At 44.9% G+C, this 16,135-nt stretch overlaps 2 protein-coding genes across 2 annotated transcripts in view; both read left to right on the top strand.

The window, feature by feature from the left end:
* The first annotated feature begins 1,404 nt into the window (after nt 1–1,404).
* Nucleotides 1,405–11,890, top strand: LOC131881938 (vigilin-like). The gene is made up of 13 exons (XM_059228934.1): nt 1,405–1,464; nt 1,617–1,693; nt 2,951–3,487; nt 4,624–5,055; nt 5,338–5,521; nt 5,698–5,828; nt 6,035–6,218; nt 6,423–6,535; nt 7,030–7,641; nt 7,846–8,139; nt 8,604–8,750; nt 9,055–10,154; nt 10,350–11,890. Exons 3-13 carry the CDS (start codon nt 2,981–2,983, stop codon nt 10,444–10,446), a joined length of 3,801 nt encoding a protein of 1,266 aa, XP_059084917.1. The 5' UTR covers nt 1,405–1,464; nt 1,617–1,693; nt 2,951–2,980; the 3' UTR covers nt 10,447–11,890.
* A 555-nt stretch (nt 11,891–12,445) lies between these two features.
* The window catches only part of LOC131881937 (protein split ends-like), a 34,085-nt gene continuing 30,395 nt past the window's right edge, over nt 12,446–16,135 (top strand). Inside the window, exon 1 of the mRNA XM_059228933.1 lies at nt 12,446–12,958. Coding sequence (XP_059084916.1) covers nt 12,876–12,958 — 83 coding nt within the window. The 5' untranslated portion in view covers nt 12,446–12,875. The remainder of the gene's footprint in view (nt 12,959–16,135) is intronic.

The following is a 16,135-nucleotide window of genomic DNA, read 5'->3' as shown; positions in this document are numbered from 1 at the left end:
CCGTTTCCTGGATTGTGTCCAGAAATTGAGTCAAACCAGCCACATAATAAAGTAGTGAATTCATATATTGAATGTAAACTAAACTTTGTTTTCATAGTTTATTAGCAGACACTTTGGGTGAAATACCGTTGGATTGTCAGAGATTTTTAACAGCTCATGTTTTGGTCACTCTTGGCTTATTTGCAACAGGCAGGGTCTCGAGTTCACTGTGTGCATCGGCATCATCCACGCCGGTAGAACGCGTGGACAAGTTCTAGCCAACGTCCTGAATCACTGACACAGTCTGACGAGAACGCCATTCTCTTTGTAGCGCTGCCATTGTGGATTTTTGTTGTCCAGAAAGCAGAAGTTGGCGATCATACGGATTCATTATCGATGTGAGAAAGTCATATTGATTTTCATATACCCCCATTGTTCGCGAATAATGCGATACGTCATGGACACTCAGCGAGAGGAACAGTCATTAATATTCTGAATGTTAAGTGAAGTGTTGGAAAAAGTGGCAGTAGTACTGATCTGCTTGACACTACTCTGTAGGCCCTGTCCAGTTTCAAGAAACAATCAAAAAAATTGTGGCATATTGTCGTAAGACTGTACAAAACACCTTTGAGATTGAAAAATTACATACCTAACAAGCAATTTTAAAAGTTGCAATTTTTACACATCTATTTGATGTCATTTCGAGAAACAAAAATAACATATGCTGCATTTAACCATTACCGAGGTAAATCAAAATTAATGCTCCGGTTTTTTTGTGCATCCTATTAAAATGTCCTGATCGTATTTAGACTCAAATTCCCAGGACAGCAACATGCAAATGGAGTATCCAAAAGTACTGATTATATCCTTGAAATTTAGAATAATTTAAGTTAGTATTTTTTTGCAATCTCAAATCTTATGGTTTTGTTGGGTTTGAATGATAATAAGTAGCGATTAGATATATTCTTAGATGAAGCAAGGAAAAAGTTTTTCTGTGATGTCTAAAATAGATGTTAACTGTCTGGGAATATCAGTTTTCATACACCATGATACAACATTTTTCATATTACATAGTTGTGTTTATTTAATTCTTAAATATAACGTATGCAAATTTGAACTTAATTTATAACGAGGCATGCTCCAAAATTTTATGAAATCAGTTTTCAAAAACTGTATTTTTAAAATCATTTTTGGTGATGTAAGGTTTTATCCTGCGCTAGAAGTCCAGCAACCAGCACAATCAAAGTTGCCTCCCGATCATTGTCTTCCTGAGATTTCCCTTCCTACACATGCTTAATATAAACGTTTTACTCTGGAGTCCGTGAACTTCTGGTCTTCGATTGCCCACGTTTCTGACCCTATCTCTCGCTCTTCCCACGTGGCAATTTAGCAGGCTGGCTGGCCCGCTGGGCTGGCCCCTTGTGTCTTTCCCCGTTTCCCCTCGTTCCCTCCTCAGTCTTCTATTGACGCTAGTCAAGGCAAAAGGTAAGTCTGGCTCTGTGACGTCCTCGCTTTCTGTGTGCCAACGTGTGAAGCTATTCGCCCCGTTATCACTCTGGCCCCTGGCCTTGGGGTCCGCCCCCTCACACCGGCCCCACAGCCTTATCCCTGGACTAACCCGGGTCTCTCATTTCCAGCTTTGACCCACACGACAACCTGACGCCCCAGCCTCCCCTCTGATCTACGGACCGATTTTCCGGATTTGCGGTAAAGGGTAAGTGTTGGCGTGGCATTCTGGCCTAGGCTAATTTTGGCGAAGATTCATTTAAACTGGAGATTGACCTAGGCTAGTCCGTCGTGGCTGAGCGCTGGCCGGCCGAGTGGGCAGGATAGGCATAGAAGTGAATTCGGCTAATCAGCAGACGGGAGAAAAAAAGGAAACTGTCTGTCCAAGTTAGTCCGTTGGGGTGGTTAGTACAGGCACAGGTAGACTTGGAGACAGTGTACCAGGGAAGCAATGACGGAAAGAGTCGGATTCTGGCACAGAAACGGGAGGCTAGGCTTGGAAACTAAGTTTAGTGAACTTTGATCAGATCTAGGCGAATAAAGAAAATGGCCACGTGGGAAAGTAGAATTAAGTGAGGGGGCATTACTTCAGATCAAATAGGTCTGTTCAGGAATTAACGAGGGATATCAAGATGACGTCACTCGAGGATTTCAATCGTGTAGTTGCTGGCAACTGGGTTGATTGTAGATCGAACCTGAATTCACAGCTGACCGCCAGAGGTCGATGTATTGTGTCCAATTTGGCATGAATCATTTCGGGTGATCAAATCATCACTCTTGCTGAAATACCTGCCTAGTAGCTGCCCGAGGAGCGTCTCTCCAAAGACTGGAATTGAGTTAAATGAATATTCTAAATTCAGTTGCTTCTGCATTGGCGCTCAAAATTATCGTTTCACGTCGCAAATGCAGATCACCATTTTAGCTTCCTTTTCCGGTGTCCACCACCCCCTGCCAAAAGCGCCCTCTAGTTGTAATTTGTAAGTCCAGGAGATGTCCGATGTAGCAAAGCAACATTTCATTTATTGCATTATTTCACCGACGTGATTTCAAAAATACCCAAGTAGAACTCTGTCTTGGAATCGACATTCATAAATGATACTTGTAAAAATGGATTCTTTTTCGTGGAAGAAGATTGTCTCATGATTCGCATAAGTTGATGATTAGTATCTGCGTTGATTGATGGTCAGGCCTATTCAACGAATTGTCTGTTACATCTATTACAAACACCCCAAAACCAGATGGTGACTATTGGCAAAACTACCGCCTGAGGCCAACGAGGTGTTACTCATTATTTGGCAGCATCAGGAATAATCACTTCCGATGACCCTAAGCTGAATTTGCTTTACGGGGATAACACAAACATCTCGTTATGTTCTCTCCAATTATAAGTCTCGTCTAGACAGGAAACCCCGGCCAATTGTTGGCCAACCCCACATAATCCGTTGTTTCTTTCGCTCCCTTGTAGCAACTTTACTGCAACGACCCCGGCGAGAACATGGACCCCGCCACTCAAAGTGTAACTGTCGCTCCCGAAGTCGACCACCCGCAGCCAACCGCCTCTCCCATTGTGAACGGTGGCACCAACGGCCAAGACGAGGCGCTCGCCCACGAGAGTCCCGCCGTTGAGGCGTCCTCTGCGGGCGACGCTCCCGCGGAGACGCACCAAGCGCCCAAATCCTACGATGACCTGTTCCCGTCCTTGCCGGCTGCCGCACCCGTCACTTCTGCCGGGAGCAACCCCATCGGCGAGTGGAACCGCAAGCCCAAGTTGGCGTCTTCGACGGTGACTCAGGTGTTCCGGATTCCGGAGGAAGAGCGACGCGATGCGGCGAGTAGCGGGTTCGGGGCTGATGATTCCTACAAGCAGTTGAAGACGGTGATGGACAAGACCGGCGCCAAGATCGAGATGAGCTCGAGCCGCGACCAATCCCTGACCTTCGTCATCACGGGCAAGCAAGAAGTGGTCTTGCGCGCCCGCCGTGAGCTGCTCCGTGAATTTCAGGTGAGGCAGAGGAATAAGATAGTGAAAATTATGCGAGGCTCGTTGTTAACTTAACGGTTGGGGAAATACGAAAAGTTACTGAAACGAATTATAGTCGTGTAGGAAACCTTTTAAAACAGGAGAGAACATGCAAGAAAAAGCTGGTGTCATATTCACTGCAATTAAGTGTTGAACAGTGTTGGTTCGTTTTGTAAGATTAATGTCGGGACACGTGAATTTCCAATATGAAATGAGTTTGCCAAATGATTGATGCCCCAAGCCTGTCAGCAAGATTGATGGCTTGATGTACCTTTTTGTACCTAAAAAAAGAAGTAAAAAAAGACTTTATCAACAAGTACAATTTGGTCTCCTGATATGAAAAATTGCCCGTTCTCACCAGTGCACCGTTTCGCTTTAGGTAACAAAACGGTTTTCTCCAACCGTTCAGTCCCCGTGATTGTACCTTCATTCGTTCATTTGCATCTACAAAAGCTCAGGGTTACTCGCTTTGAAGAGATTCTGTGTTCGCAATGATGCCAGAGCAAAGCTTATCTACTCTGTCCCCCTGAAGGGAGACTCCTCATATCTCTCTTAGGACAGGCTAGAAATATTCCAAATTCATTTAATAACCTTTTTAACACCTCCAAACGCTATGTGTGAAACCCATGTTTTTACATGTAGACACCTTTAAGTAGCAACTGTCTAATAATATCAGTGCAAATTTTGGGAGTTCACCGGGGTACTAAAAATCCAAAATACAACGCAATATGAAACAAAAAGCGTGTCTAAGATTTGAAAAGTCGAATGTAAAAATAGTTTATTTTTGAAGAGAAGAAAAAAGTCCAGAAGTAGCTTTTTTCGACCGAAAAGTTTTTTTCAAGAATGATGATGAGTAAATAATATGACAGTTTATAAAAAATACAATTCTGATAAAACTATTCCTTTTATGGTTAGAAGAACTGAAACTCTGAAATTCAATCACTGAACAAAGAACTATGAAGTCTCAAAAGAGCAAGTACTCGTAACTTCCCAAAACTTGACGGTGACGTCATCTTCTTTTTCCTGCTTCAATGTCTAAATATACCTTCTAAACTAAGTGGGCAAGTATATGGAACTCTTATTCTTGTATTTATATTCCTACATATCTTGAATTATAGACCCAGGCCAACCAGGCCATCACTATCCCGAAAGAACACCATCGCTTCATCCTCGGCAAGGGCGGCGTGAAACTTCAAGATTTGGAAACGAAAACCGCCACGAAGATCACCATTCCCAAGCAGAGCGAGAGCGTCAACGCCATCACCATCTCCGGCACCAAGGAAGGCATCGAGAAGGCCCTCCACGAGATCCGAACCATTTCGGACGAGCAGTCCAAGCAGGCCTACGAGGTCCTGAGCATCGCCAAGACCTACCACCCCTTCATCAACGGACCCAATGGAGAGATGGCCAGGAAGATCATCGGGGACCGACCCAATGTGCGGATCAATATCCCTCCGTTGAGCGTGATGAAGGACGAGATCTCGATTGCAGGCGAGAAGGACGGCGTTTTGGCCGTGAAGGAGCAAATCGAGAAGATGTACAAGGACATGGTAAGTTTTCATATTTTAAGTTAGGCCTCGGGGGAGCGAATAATGTAAGGAAGCGAACTTTTTTAAATGGTTGTTTGTTGCTAAAACAACTTGAAAAAGTTTGGTGGTCTTACTTAACCCCCCGAGATCTAGTTGTTGAATTGAAATGATGATCCAAACCAAACTTTCGTTCTTCTGACCCCTGATGTCAACCCTTGCGCTCTGATCACTCGTCTTTGAACCCTTGAATGAACACATAAGTCTCAAGGATAGAGGATTCAAGGATGTAATTTCCGTTTTCAGCAACGAAAGTTCACGGAAGTGAGTGTGGAGGTGAAGAAATCCCAGCACAAATACATCATCGGACCCAAGGGAAACTCGATCAACGAGATCCTCACCGAAACCGGCGTCTTCGTGGAGATGCCTAGCTCCGAATCCACAAGTGAAACCATCACTCTCCGTGGACCCCAAGACAAACTTGGACCAGGTTAGTTTTGCCATCAGTCTCCTTGTACCTTCTTTTTGATAAAAAGGATGAAACAATTTGCCTTGAAATACTCCCATGAGAGTTTGTGATTTAATGAGCCTGATCAGTTTTCATTTCCATATTTAACTCCTAATGGAAGGCATGGATCGCTAATGTTTAAGTATTCTGTCTTCTAGCATTGACCAAGGTCTACGAGAAGGCCAGCTCGGTTGTGAGTTACGATGTGCATTGCCCGAATTGGTTGCACAAATACATCATCGGCAAGAAAGGAAGCTCAATCCAAAAACTCACCAACGAATTGACCAAGGTAAATATTACCTTTTTAATATATGATAGGAACTTGTTAGAAAAGTCAATCAAGGATGAAATCTCATGCGTGTCATTCGAGTTCGGTTTCTTTCGAGAAGATCGAACTGTGAAACAAACTTCATTGCGTACCTGAATCGGAAACCTCTCTAGCCTCTACGAATGAACTCTGGACTAAAACGTGACGTAATGGTTCTCAATTTGTAGGTGCACGTGGAATTTGTCGAAGCAGGAGACAAGATCAAGGTCGAGGGTCCGCCCGATGAAGTCGAGCGCGCTCGTGAAGCCCTCGAAAGTCAGGCCAAGGAATTGGTCGAAAAGACTTCGTTTGCGGAAATCATCGTGGACGCCAAATATCACAAACATATCATCGGAAAAGGAGGCTCCACCGGTACGTTTTGTCAAATATTTGAATGGTTGCTCCATTCATTTTTTTTTTTAAATATTAGATTTGAAATGATGACATTCTCATGCGCGTCGTCTGATGGCAAAATCATGATTATTATGAGCTCTGACAAACTGGAAACTAGAAGGCGAATTCTCCAAATGTGACGAAAATCACGGTTTTAAAGAATGTGTTCTTTTGTTGTTTTAGTGAACAAGATCAAACAAGAAACCGATGTCATGATCAACATTCCCGACAGCGAGCTTGGTGTGAACAAGATTCGCATTGAAGGCAACAAGGAAGGCGTGAAGAAGGCTAAAAGTGTAAGTACAAACATGCCTTGTGGACATGCTCTTTCCAGATAACGTGATGAATAGTATTTGCTATTTGAAAACACGAATGAAACCAACCATTCTACAACCAAAACATGATTTTCTGAAACCTTTGGTTACTATTGTANGTTCGGTTTCTTTCGAGAAGATCGAACTGTGAAACAAACTTCATTGCGTACCTGAATCGGAAACCTCTCTAGCCTCTACGAATGAACTCTGGACTCAAATATTTGAATGGTTGTTCCATTCATTTTTTTTTTTTAAATATTAGATTTGAAATGATGACATTCTCATGCGCGTCGTCTGATGGCAATCGGGGGTGGAGACCTCCATCGTTTCGTTTTGTGGGCGGTTCTCGCTCCAGAGACGTTGGAAAGACCCACTCCCACAAAATCATGATTATTATGAGCTCTGACAAACTGGAAACTAGAAGGCGAATTCTCCAAATGTGACGAAAATCACGGTTTTAAAGTTTTTTTTCACAGGAATTGGAGTCTTTGGTGTCCAAAATGGAAAATGAGCGCGAAAAGGACATGATCATTCCGAGTCGCTTCCATCGACAACTCATCGGTCCCAAGGGAGAATCTATTCAGAAGCTTCGCGAGGATTTTCCCAACGTGCAAATCTCGTTTCCCGATGTTGGCTCGAAATCCGAGATCGTCAAGCTTCGTGGACCCAAAGATGATGTGGAGAAGTGCTCCAAGACCATGACCAAGTCCATTCGAGACCTCGAGGAGAGCAACTATCAGGTCAAGGTGCCGATCTTCAAGCAGTTCCACAAGTTCATCGTCGGCAAAGGAGGCGCGACCATCCGCAAGATCCGAACCGAAACCGACACCCGGATCGATCTACCGGAATCCGGCTCCGAAAGCGATATGATTGCCATCACCGGAAAGAAAGCCAATGTGGAGAAAGCCCAAAAGGAGTTGCAACAGATTCAGAGCGAAATGGCCAATGTGGTGTCCGTGGATATCGAGGTCCCGTCCAAGATCCACAACACCATGATTGGATCCGGAGGCAAGCTCATCCAATCCGTGATGGACGATTGCGGCGGAGTCAGCATCAAGTTCCCCCCGTCCAACACGAATTCCGACAAGGTAAAAAATCTTGCTTTCAAGTAGACGAGCAATAGAGATCTTGAACATGATGACTTGTATTCTTCCAGTTGAATATCTAATGAAACCAAAACATACATCCGTTCCATAATCTTCTTACTGACAGCTCTCACTTATCTAAGCTTTCCGCTTTCATCTTGGTTCTTTAATACTAAAGGATACGAATTTTTCTTCTATGTGTGATAGGTGACGATTCGAGGCCCCAAGGATGACGTGGAAAAGGCCAAGAAGATGCTTTTGGAGATGGCCAATGAGAAGCAGTTGTCGAGCATGTCGGCCGAGGTTCGGGCCAAACCTGAGCATCACAAGTTCCTGATCGGTCGGAATGGCGCCAATGTCCAAAGTATCCGCGACAAAACCGGCGCGCGAATCATCTTTCCTAATGAGAAGGATACGGATCGCGAACTCATCACTATTCTCGGCACCAAGGAAGCTGTGGCGGGTGCCAAACAAGAACTGGAGGCCAGGATCAAGGGATTGGTAAGTTGGAAGAAAATGACCCAGTTTGGTGATGATTAGGGACCGGAATTTCAGGGGAACACAAAGACCCACTCAGAAGTTACTGCATTGAACGAGCATGTGACTGCTTGCGAAATCAACTTGATCAAAATTGAAGAAAGTGGATACAAGTTATAATGCCTGAAATTTTGAACCCTTTTATCTCTTACGTGTCTTCGAATGATGACATCTTGCTCCCTGAGGTTGGGTGTTCATGGTTGTCCCAATGAAATTAAGGGGCGACTTCCATTGTCAAGCCAATCGTGGTCCGCCATTGTTGGGTTGGGTCATGGAGTTGACCTTTAACTTGGTTGGGGCTCAACTGGCGACCCTGACTCGAGATTAAATACCGTGCGACTGACAATATTGCCAGACAACCCAACCCTTTTCTGAACGAAGGTATGTGTTATCTGCGCTAATGCCGAACTATGAAATTGAAATTGCAGGACAATGTGGTTGAAGAAGTCATGACGGTGGATCCCAAACATCACAAGCACTTTGTGTCTCGACGTGGTGAGGTACTTAGACAGATTGGCGATGAATTCGGAGGCGTGATCGTGTCTTTCCCGAGATCCGGCGTCGAAAGTGACAAGGTATGGCTTTTCATGATTCCTCGATTTTGGGTAAATTTTGATTGAGTTAGCATCTACTAATAGTCGGGGGTAGGGTTCTTCTCGGTCCCTCTCTTGGCAGCAAATGATGCCAGATAAAATCTGCTCTAGTTGAAATCCTTGATACAAAACCAATTGGTCAAGGATTGGGAAAAGCGGCAGAACACGTCAGCAATATTTTTTTTTTTTTTTATGAAAATTGATTGTTAACACTTAAGGGAAAATAATGACACTTTCTAATTGATGCGTATTCAGCGAAAATTAATTCAACATCTGATTTCAATAGGTGACCTTGAAGGGTGCCAAGAATTGTGTGGAAGGTGCCAAGACCCGAATTGAAGAGATTGTCAACGACTTGAACAACCAAGTGACCATCGAGTGTCCCATCGAGCAGCAACATCACAGGACCATCATGGGCACACGTGGATCCAAGATCCAAAGCATCTGCGCCGATCACAACGTCCAAATCAAGATCCCCGAAAGGAACCCCGTTCAAAACGGAGCTGCCAACGGTGAAGAAGTCAACGTGAACATCATCAAGATCAGTGGCCAACGAGAGAACTGTGAGGCCGCCGTTGAGGTCTTACAAGCCCTCGTGCCCGTGGACGAGGAGTTTGAGGTTCCATTCGAGTTCCACCGCTACATCATCGGTGCCAAAGGCGTGAAAGTCCGCCAACTGATGGACCGCTTCGACGTAAACATCAAGGTCCCGCCCTCAGAGGATCAATCCAACATCATCATCATCAACGGGCCAGCCAAGAACATCGCCAAGGCGCGCGTTGCTCTGGAAGAGCGCGTGGTGGAATTGGAGAAGGAGAAGGCTGACCGTGCCGCTAAATCCTTCGAAGTGAGGGTCGAGGTCAATCCCGAATATCATCCCAAGATTATTGGGCGACGTGGAGCGGCCATCACTCAACTTCGCGAGGACTTTGATGTGAATGTCCAGTTGCCCAAGAAAGGCGACCCCGAGGAGAACATCATCACCATCACGGGCTACGAGGCTGACGCCATCAAGGCCAAAGAGGCCATCATGAAGGTGGTCAATGACTTGGAGTCCTTGACAAAGGAGGAGGTCAGCATCGACCGACGGATCCATTCTATGATTATTGGCCGTCGAGGAGCAACCATTCGCAAGATCATGCAAGATTACAACGTTGACATTAAATTACCCCGCGACGGAGATAGTGATCCGGATCTAGTGGTGATTATGGGCGGGGAGGATGCCGTGTTGGATTGCAAGGACCACCTGCTTAATCTGGCTGAGGAGTACATGCAAGAGGTGCAGGACAAGCAATGGATGGAGGATTACATGAAACCCGCCAGTAAGGAGAATGAAGGCGGACCTAAGAAGACCAACTCCAAGGGCTTCGAAGTCAAGGGCGCTCCGTAAGTTGAATCTCGATTTAATCTCAAACCTTTGTTCTGAAAGCAACTGAGGAATTACGAATCCCAAGCAAGAGGCTTAACCTGCTTGTTTCAAATCAGACAGATGTAAACAACCAAAAGGTTATCATAGAAACTGTTTTTTTTTATTAATAATAATCAGTATTTTTTTTATTTACTTTTGTCCTTTTTTTTCAGATGGCAAGGAGCCAGTGACGAGGCTTTCCCCACTTTGGGCGGAGGAGGCATGGGTGCCGCCCAATCCTCCACCCCGGTTTGGGGACCGAGGCGTTAAAGGCGACTCCCAACGCAATATCCATAGAAGAAACGAGTGAACGAACAAGAAAACGCTCGTATGAATTGGAAGTGGTGGACCTAGAACAGATGTTCCTACTTCTCACACCCAACTCCCAACTACTCATCTCTTCCCCTTTCCTTATGGTTCTTTCCTCTCTTTCCCTTGAAACGCCCTTGCTCACAATCGCCGTGCAACTATGGACGACGTCACATCACAAGCTAACAAACCCACTCTTGACTGACCCTTCAGACCGAAAAAAAGGCTACGAAAATGGACTCTTCTTCTTGGATCACGACTCGAATTGGCCACGCCCCTCAAGCCAGCCACTCCTCCGAGCGAAAGACTGTGAATGCCCTTTTTACTAGCTCTAGCGAAATTAGCCACAGAGACCAGCAACTATCTTTTATATCCCCCCCTGAAAACGAACAAGGACCTCTTTCGCAAATCTGGAACGTCTTCCGGCCAAGATGAGCATTGATATTGACCCCTACAAATCACCCCTACAAATCATCACCGGCAACTCTTGTTCACACCCCGCCCGTCTCTCACAGACATAGCTGCAACCATGTGTTAATTCATAACCTAAATGTGATCAAAAAAAAACCCCAGAGCTGTTTTCGCCAGTGTCAACATGATGCTTCGGGGACTCTCTTTAGAGGTCTGTGTTCGGCAGAGGAGCGACACAACACACTTGGACAGAGATCGGATGTGTGACGTCTTCATCCAATCAATCCGCCTTGAACAGAAACGAAAGAAAACAAAATCATCGGCCAAGATTTTTGGACACGAGAAGAAAAAAAAACAATCCCAATGGTGCCTTGTTCATACAACATAGAAAGAAGACCTTATATTGCCACAACTAACAGCTCTCACAATCCTTCGATTTCTGCCCTTGATCAACTCTGAATTTTGCCTAAATTTTGCGATGGGCTCCCATTTTAATTTCTTAGCGAAGATTGCAAGCACACGATTTGCCCCCCTTCTGTTTCCAATTCCTTCTTATTTCGTCTGTCTAGATCTTTTTATTCATATTATCACGATGAGCCTTCTTCATCCAGAATTCAGTTCTACCTATGAACTCTGTACATAAACGATACTAGTGTTATACCGTTTTATATCTACACATATTATAATTATCGAATCATCTGTTTTCGTAGCCAATTCTTGTTGATTAAATTCCCCATTTTATCCACCAAATTCCATAGGACACCATCCAAAGTCGCTAAACGTCAGATCAACGAGTTATCAACCTTGTTTTTTTTTTTACATTAAAAAAAACCGTGAACAAAAAGAACCGAAAATGAATCTTACGACATCCCGAGGAGCATTTACCAATTCGGCTGAACAATAAAACTTCTAGAAAAGTATGAAAGTTCGTTACACTGTACACTGTTCAAATGCCAAGTTATGGATCTTCAATAAAAACATACCAATCACTCAACCTTTTCTCTCATTTCTCTCATCCACCCAATCCCGGCTAGTCCATCCCAAATACTTCATCTCAGTTTTTGAAATCTCTTGTTTACGAAGATAAATCATGAACAAACCAACCTAATTCAGCTGTGAAAGAACATCGCAAAAATTGGCGCACATATCGGTCACTACAAAGGCGGCCATTTTGTGTTCTCATTTTCACGCAAGCTCATTGGCTTTGCCATTAAAGAACGGACCAATGAACCAGCTTCGAGACTCTGACGTCACTCGACCCAACACGATGGGATGTAGGCGCGCTTGGGCCTGAAGAAATCGGCCTCGTGGCCAACTTGAGCAGCTTCCTTCGCTTCCTCTCAGGGCGTCGCCTTGACTACAAATACTCGATGAAGGCACGGCCAGGGCCGTTTCGTCTGCGTGAGAACGATCGTAACCGGATTTGAGCGAGGAGAAGACCGATCAATGGAGGGAGAAGGTCGAAGCGGCGGCGACGCTTCTCGAGGAGCCTAGAGGGCTGGCCAGGGTTAGGGAGCGCCGACGGTATCGCCTTCAGTCGTGCCACATCTTTCATTGAGAGCACATCCACGTGATTACTACAGAGTCCTGTCTCTACGCCAGATTACGGAACGGAATCCTCGAATGCCGTAGAATGCCCTCATTGTGAGGTCGTGTTGTCGTTGTGAGCCGTCCAGAGCACAGGTCATCTTCTCGATCCTTGTGGTGTGTATTGTGTGTGAGGCATAGTCTAGTGTCTGTGGGAAGGAGTCCCAAAGGTCCCTGCGTAAAAATTGAAGCCAGTTTTTGATCCCAGGAAGCAGTTGTGCTGTTCTTCTTTATTGCATCTTCTTGTGATGATGTTGGTGTTGGGAGTGGCTGTGACCGTGTGGCTCGTCGACGACCTCGCATTCCATGAGTGAGCTTGAGCCGCGGCCGCCGCAGTCTTTGCCGTGGAGGGCGTGGCCTAAACTGTGCCCGCACCCCGGGCCTCTTCTATAATGGTGAGGGAAACCCGACATCTTTGGGTGGGAAATCTGCCCGAAAACGTCAAAGAAGAGCGCATCAAGGAATACTTCAAAAGGTAAATATTCAGAGATTCTGCTCCTAAGACTTTGATAGATAAGCCTCTATTATAAACAAGGACATTGCTTTGGGAGAGCGAGTTTGAAATAATAGTCGCGATGAAAGAGTTTTACTGTGCAAGGGACTGCCTAGACTGCCGAAGGTCGTCGGCCACCGCGGTGCCAAAGTCCATCATTGGAAACGGATAGAGAGATGCAGAGTGTGGATGGATGTTGGACCGACGTTTGTTCTAGAATGCCTTCTTCTTCTTCTTGACTTCTCTTCTTTCCCGATCCCATATGGAAAATAACACCAGCTGGATTGATGGAAGAGGACCCTATGATTCCTTTCTCCCGTCTTTTTTTCCTCTCTTTCTCTCTCTCTGCCTCTCTGCTTCCCCAGAGTCTCGTGCACACACGCACATCGAGAACCTATCTTCATTGGCCTCACATATACGGTGGTCATGTGCGGGTTAGAGAATATGTCTCGTCAATGAACTCGATTTGAAATAACTCCCTATGTAGTAGTCTAGAGAGCATCTGCTGCTTCAAAAGTCGTCATCGGCATGACGAGAGAGAGAGAGAGAGACACCCATGGATCAAGCCCGACAAGAAGGAGCTTTGTCTCTTTTTCTCTTCCCCCCCTTCGATCATAATGGCTGGGGCTATTCTGACTTTTTTTGGCCCATTCCAAGCTGATCTGATGAGGCCATATCCGTTGCTGTCTTTGGTGGCTCAGAAATACGCTACATCCTGTCTTGCTATCATCTAAGCCCCTCTAGACAAAACTAGCAAAGACACCCTTGTGAGAAGGAAAGAGATCCTGCGTAGTTTTGCTTTTGGGCGGAAAATATGGCAACTTTGATACGTGAAGTCTATTGACATCATGTACCTTATTGATATTGTGTGTGCCACACAACCGTGGTTCAGTATGTCCTCTTCATGCACTGCATTTTTTTCTATCGTCAAACTCCTCACTACGTTTAGAAAATTGCAAACTTTATCAAGGTCCACGTGGAAGGATAGATATCTCAAAGTGAAATCAGAAACAAAACGCCATGATGAAACGAGATAGGTTGTTTGAAATCCAGTCTTAACCTCAAAAGTCGAACGAAATGGCTAGGCTGTGCATTCGTTTGTCGTAATCTCATCTCCCTCCAAGTTGCAAGATTGTCAGTTTTAATGAGGTCACCTCGAGATCGCCTCTCCATTTGAGTAGCCGGCGTCGTTGGCTGGAAAGGTTCGGCAGCCGCTTTCACGGGCTTATTTTCTGCGCTTAATTGACAGGAATAGCCTCTTACCGAGGTCCTCGGTTCCAAGTGGAATGCTCAGCTTTAATTTCGGATCTGGAATTTCCGAGAATTTCAGTCAATTGCTGGTCGTCCCTGTTCTTCTACTACCTGCATTGGTCGCTGCCGCTCGTGGTGTTGTTGTTGTTGTTTTAATAACCTTCTGATACCTTGGATTCAAAGTGGAAAACAGGGAACTCGAGACAGGTAGAACAGAGGGCAATTACGGACTATTTCGTCGGAAATGTTGGACTGCACTGCAGCCAAAAATACACGATCTATGGTTCTCATCCACTTTCAAGGGCCATCATGACTCACAATCTCCCTGTCTCACTCACACAATTACAAACGCACGCATGAATTCTGGCCAACTGAATAATCAAACTGTATTATTTGGAGCTCCTCTGAACGAAATGCCTAATTTTCCCAAGAGAAAATGCGGCTTGATGTGTCATTGTACGTAGTTGAGAGCCTCTGGACGTGGCTTTTGTTCGAGTCATGCCTCGAATGCCTTTCAAGTCCACTGCCTAGCTAGGCATCTCCGTTTTCCTCACCCTCCATCTAAATCTCGCTCCACCTATTATCTTTTGACGAATGTCATTCAAAGACCCAATTTACGCCAAACAGATTGTTCCTTGAACATGATATTATTTTTGTAAACCTGAAGCAGAAATCTCTATGATCCACCAGACTTTTGAAATGCCGCTTCAAATGGGGGGAAAACTGAAGACAATTTGCTTGTTTTCTTTCTTCGGAATACAGAAACTGCTGGAAATGAATCGATGTCGATGCTATGCACTTTTCAGCTTGTTCGATGCAATTGGATATTTTTAATTGAATCCAACTCGTTTTTATTTGTGTCTAAAGAACAGGTTTGAGTACGACTCTTTGGACTTTCTCTTACGAAATTGCCGTAAGAGCTATTACGAAAGCGTTCCTCTTGGATTAAAAAAAAGCTTTATTCCAATACGGACGTTCCTTTTGAAATGGCAAACTAACTCCGCGTTGTTTAGTCACCCCTCAAACGTGTTCAAAATGCTCCCCTTCTGGACGAATTATTGATCTTTTACTGCGTATATGACGCTTTTCAAGCACCCCTCTTCTATGCGCGACATAGTCCACATTGAACTACTACTACTACTACTACTACTACTACTACTACTACTACTACTACTACTACTACTACCCTGTGTGAATGTAAATCCAGAAGGATGCCGTGGAGGACTGTGAAGCCTAGCCAACAAAGCTTCCAACTACTACTCAGTGTAACTATGCGGCCAACGTTCGTAACACCACCACCACCAAGAGCTATCAACCATCAGCCATCCAACCCCCCTTCTTGTGTCTCCATCCGCCAAGAACGAACGTACAAACGCAATACTGCGAGTGCTACCCAGACGACTAGTCCCCCCCTTACCACCCTGTGGAAGAATGACTACAGTGCAGGGTTGTACTACTATTGGTGGGATGGATACGTAGATAGAGCTATGGAAAAGACGGCGGTTCTCCCGCAGGGATAATAACTTTACGTTCACTAGTTTGGAGTCGCTTGCGTCTCTCGAGTTTGGCATTTTTGTACAGTAGTAGTAGTAGTAGTAGTAGGAATAAGGCGAGGGAAGCTTCATGTTTTGGGCCAAATTGTTCGCGCTTCATTTGGAATTGGGTGGATTTTGATAGTTGTTCTCTGTCTAGAGGGACAAGCTTTTTCTCCCGAGTGTTTAATGCAAGTATTCAGGCCTAGAAATTAATGGCTTCACATGTTGTTGGGAGGGTTATCCGACTACTTTCAAAGCTGTCAGTTTATGAAGACGCTGCAGAGTACTTTTGCTCATTCTCTCGTCCCCTCAGATCTCAGATGGTGGCCTCTGTAATACAAGTCGGGATGTTTATTCTGGAGAGAGGAGCAAG

The sequence above is a fragment of the Tigriopus californicus genome, chromosome 6, assembly GCF_007210705.1.
Source record: "Tigriopus californicus strain San Diego chromosome 6, Tcal_SD_v2.1, whole genome shotgun sequence".
NCBI lineage: Eukaryota > Metazoa > Arthropoda > Copepoda > Harpacticoida > Harpacticidae > Tigriopus > Tigriopus californicus.
Note: the sequence above shows the minus strand (reverse complement) of the source record. Positions and strands in the feature narration are given on the sequence as shown.

What these genes read in the sequence shown, in the direction of transcription:
- LOC131881938 (XM_059228934.1), top strand. Translation starts at nt 2,981, where the DNA reads ATGGACCCCGCCACTCAAAGTGTAACTGTCGCTCCCGAAGTCGACCAC. An exon ending in GCGTGAAGAAGGCTAAAAGT is followed by an intron (nt 6,536 to 7,029) that starts GTAAGTACAAAC and finishes TTTTTTTCACAG; the next exon opens with GAATTGGAGTCTTTGGTGTC. An exon ending in TTCGAAGTCAAGGGCGCTCC is followed by an intron (nt 10,155 to 10,349) that starts GTAAGTTGAATC and finishes CTTTTTTTTCAG; the next exon opens with ATGGCAAGGAGCCAGTGACG.